At 45.7% G+C, this 1,605-nt stretch overlaps 1 protein-coding gene across 1 annotated transcript; it reads right to left on the bottom strand.

Annotated features, from left to right (window-relative positions):
• Positions 1-380: 380 nt before the first annotated feature.
• Positions 381-1,386, bottom strand: LOC118769660 (synaptopodin-2). Its single transcript, XM_036516874.1, has one exon. It carries the CDS (start codon positions 1,343-1,345, stop codon positions 806-808), a length of 540 nt encoding a protein of 179 aa, XP_036372767.1. The 5' UTR covers positions 1,346-1,386; the 3' UTR covers positions 381-805.
• Between the last annotated feature and the right edge of the window lie 219 nt (positions 1,387-1,605).

Raw genomic sequence — 1,605 nt, 5'->3', positions numbered from 1 at the left:
ACAGTGATTGCCTGTCATAGAATCTGGCTTCTATTCAGTCAAACTGCAAAGCATTTTGTCCTTAACTCCGAGAAAAGCAAATGTTACTTTTTTTCTAAAAAAAATGGTATTAGCTTTGCAGTTGCAGAAACAGAAGAACAACATTGTACACAAAAGAAAGAAACACGACCCTTGCTTAAATCATTTGGTCAATATTCAAGTGCATTGGGTCTAGACTGAACAGAGAGCTCTGTTGAATTCAAGTCTCACAGCTGTGATGTTAAAAGAGGATGTCACCTGGAGTTACCTCTGAGCCCCTGGGACTAGTTAAGGTCTCCTCTCCTGCCATCACGACACTGAAATCTTTTAAAAACAGAAAACTGAAATGCCAAGACCTGTTATCTAACGGACCCTTACTAGAACGGACACCATCCAAAAGTATCTCCATCTATGTGGTTTCTTATATCTATTTTTTATTTGTGAATGTGTGTAGCGGCAGTAATAAAGGTCTATAAATTTTAACATTGCTCTTTGATTTCAAACCTTTTCTTAAGGCTGCAAACATTTCCTACTATATGCTTAAACCTTCAAAAATCAGTAAGGGGGGAATGAGGTTTCATGAACCCATTCATGGGGGGAGCTATGGTCTGTCAATCACAGTCTCATATGAACCAAAACAAAAGATGTGGTCCTGCATAACATATTTGTAATTTTGTAATATTTGTCTTTGACAGCACAAGAGCTCCACCCATTTTAAGGTTTCTGAAGCCTCTCAGTCAAAACACTTAATCCTGTCATTTTCACCCACATAAATCAATGTGCTTAATTACCGTCTCCAGGCTGTGTTATACACAGGTCTGTAGCCTGGCTGGCTAACAGGTCGGGACCCTATATACCCAATGTTGGCTTCAGTCATAGACCTCTGTGGCTGGTACTGTCTGAAGGGAGGGCCGTAGTGAGTGGGCGCAGGCGGAGCCGACACCACGCTCTTGGTCGGGGACACGAACTGGGGAGCCAAGTACTGACGCCCCTCGCCTTTCCCAGGGGGCTCATAGGACACCCTGGCCTTCCACTCAGCGGGAGGTTCTGGCAGGGACTTGCGGTGGGCAGCTGCCTTCACATTGGAAGCGATGGACTGCTGGAGGTTCTGGGAGGTGAAGGCCTCGTCCACCGAGCCCAGGGGGCTCCTGGACGCCGCCTCCCAGGGGCTGGGCGGCTTGTAGGCCTTCTCCAGCCAGGACGCTTGCCTCTCCAGCGGATTGCAAGAAGGCTGGAATACAGGTGTTGTCACGGGCGATGCGTAGTCTGTCCTGGAGGACATGGACGGTAGCCTCCTGGGTAGGGACAGCGAATGACTCCTGCCCATCACCTGAAAGACAAAGAATGCTTTTATTATACTTTATAAAATATAATCTAAAATTGGAATCTAGAATCTTCAACCCAGCCAACAGAGAACTTCATCAGCACCTTGTAATTGTCATTGTAAGCATTGCCATTATCTGCAGACAGGCTCACATCTGCTCAGAAAACACAGTATTAAATATACAGTGGCAGACAATGCTAATACTATGCATTTCCGCTAGTATGCACACAATGTCCCCGGTTCTGTTTGTTCCTAAAATGAGG

Source organism: Megalops cyprinoides, chromosome 22 (assembly GCF_013368585.1).
Source record: "Megalops cyprinoides isolate fMegCyp1 chromosome 22, fMegCyp1.pri, whole genome shotgun sequence".
In the NCBI taxonomy this organism is placed as follows: domain Eukaryota; kingdom Metazoa; phylum Chordata; class Actinopteri; order Elopiformes; family Megalopidae; genus Megalops; species Megalops cyprinoides.
The sequence above is the reverse complement of the archived record's forward strand: the minus strand, read 5'-3'. Positions and strand labels throughout refer to the sequence as shown.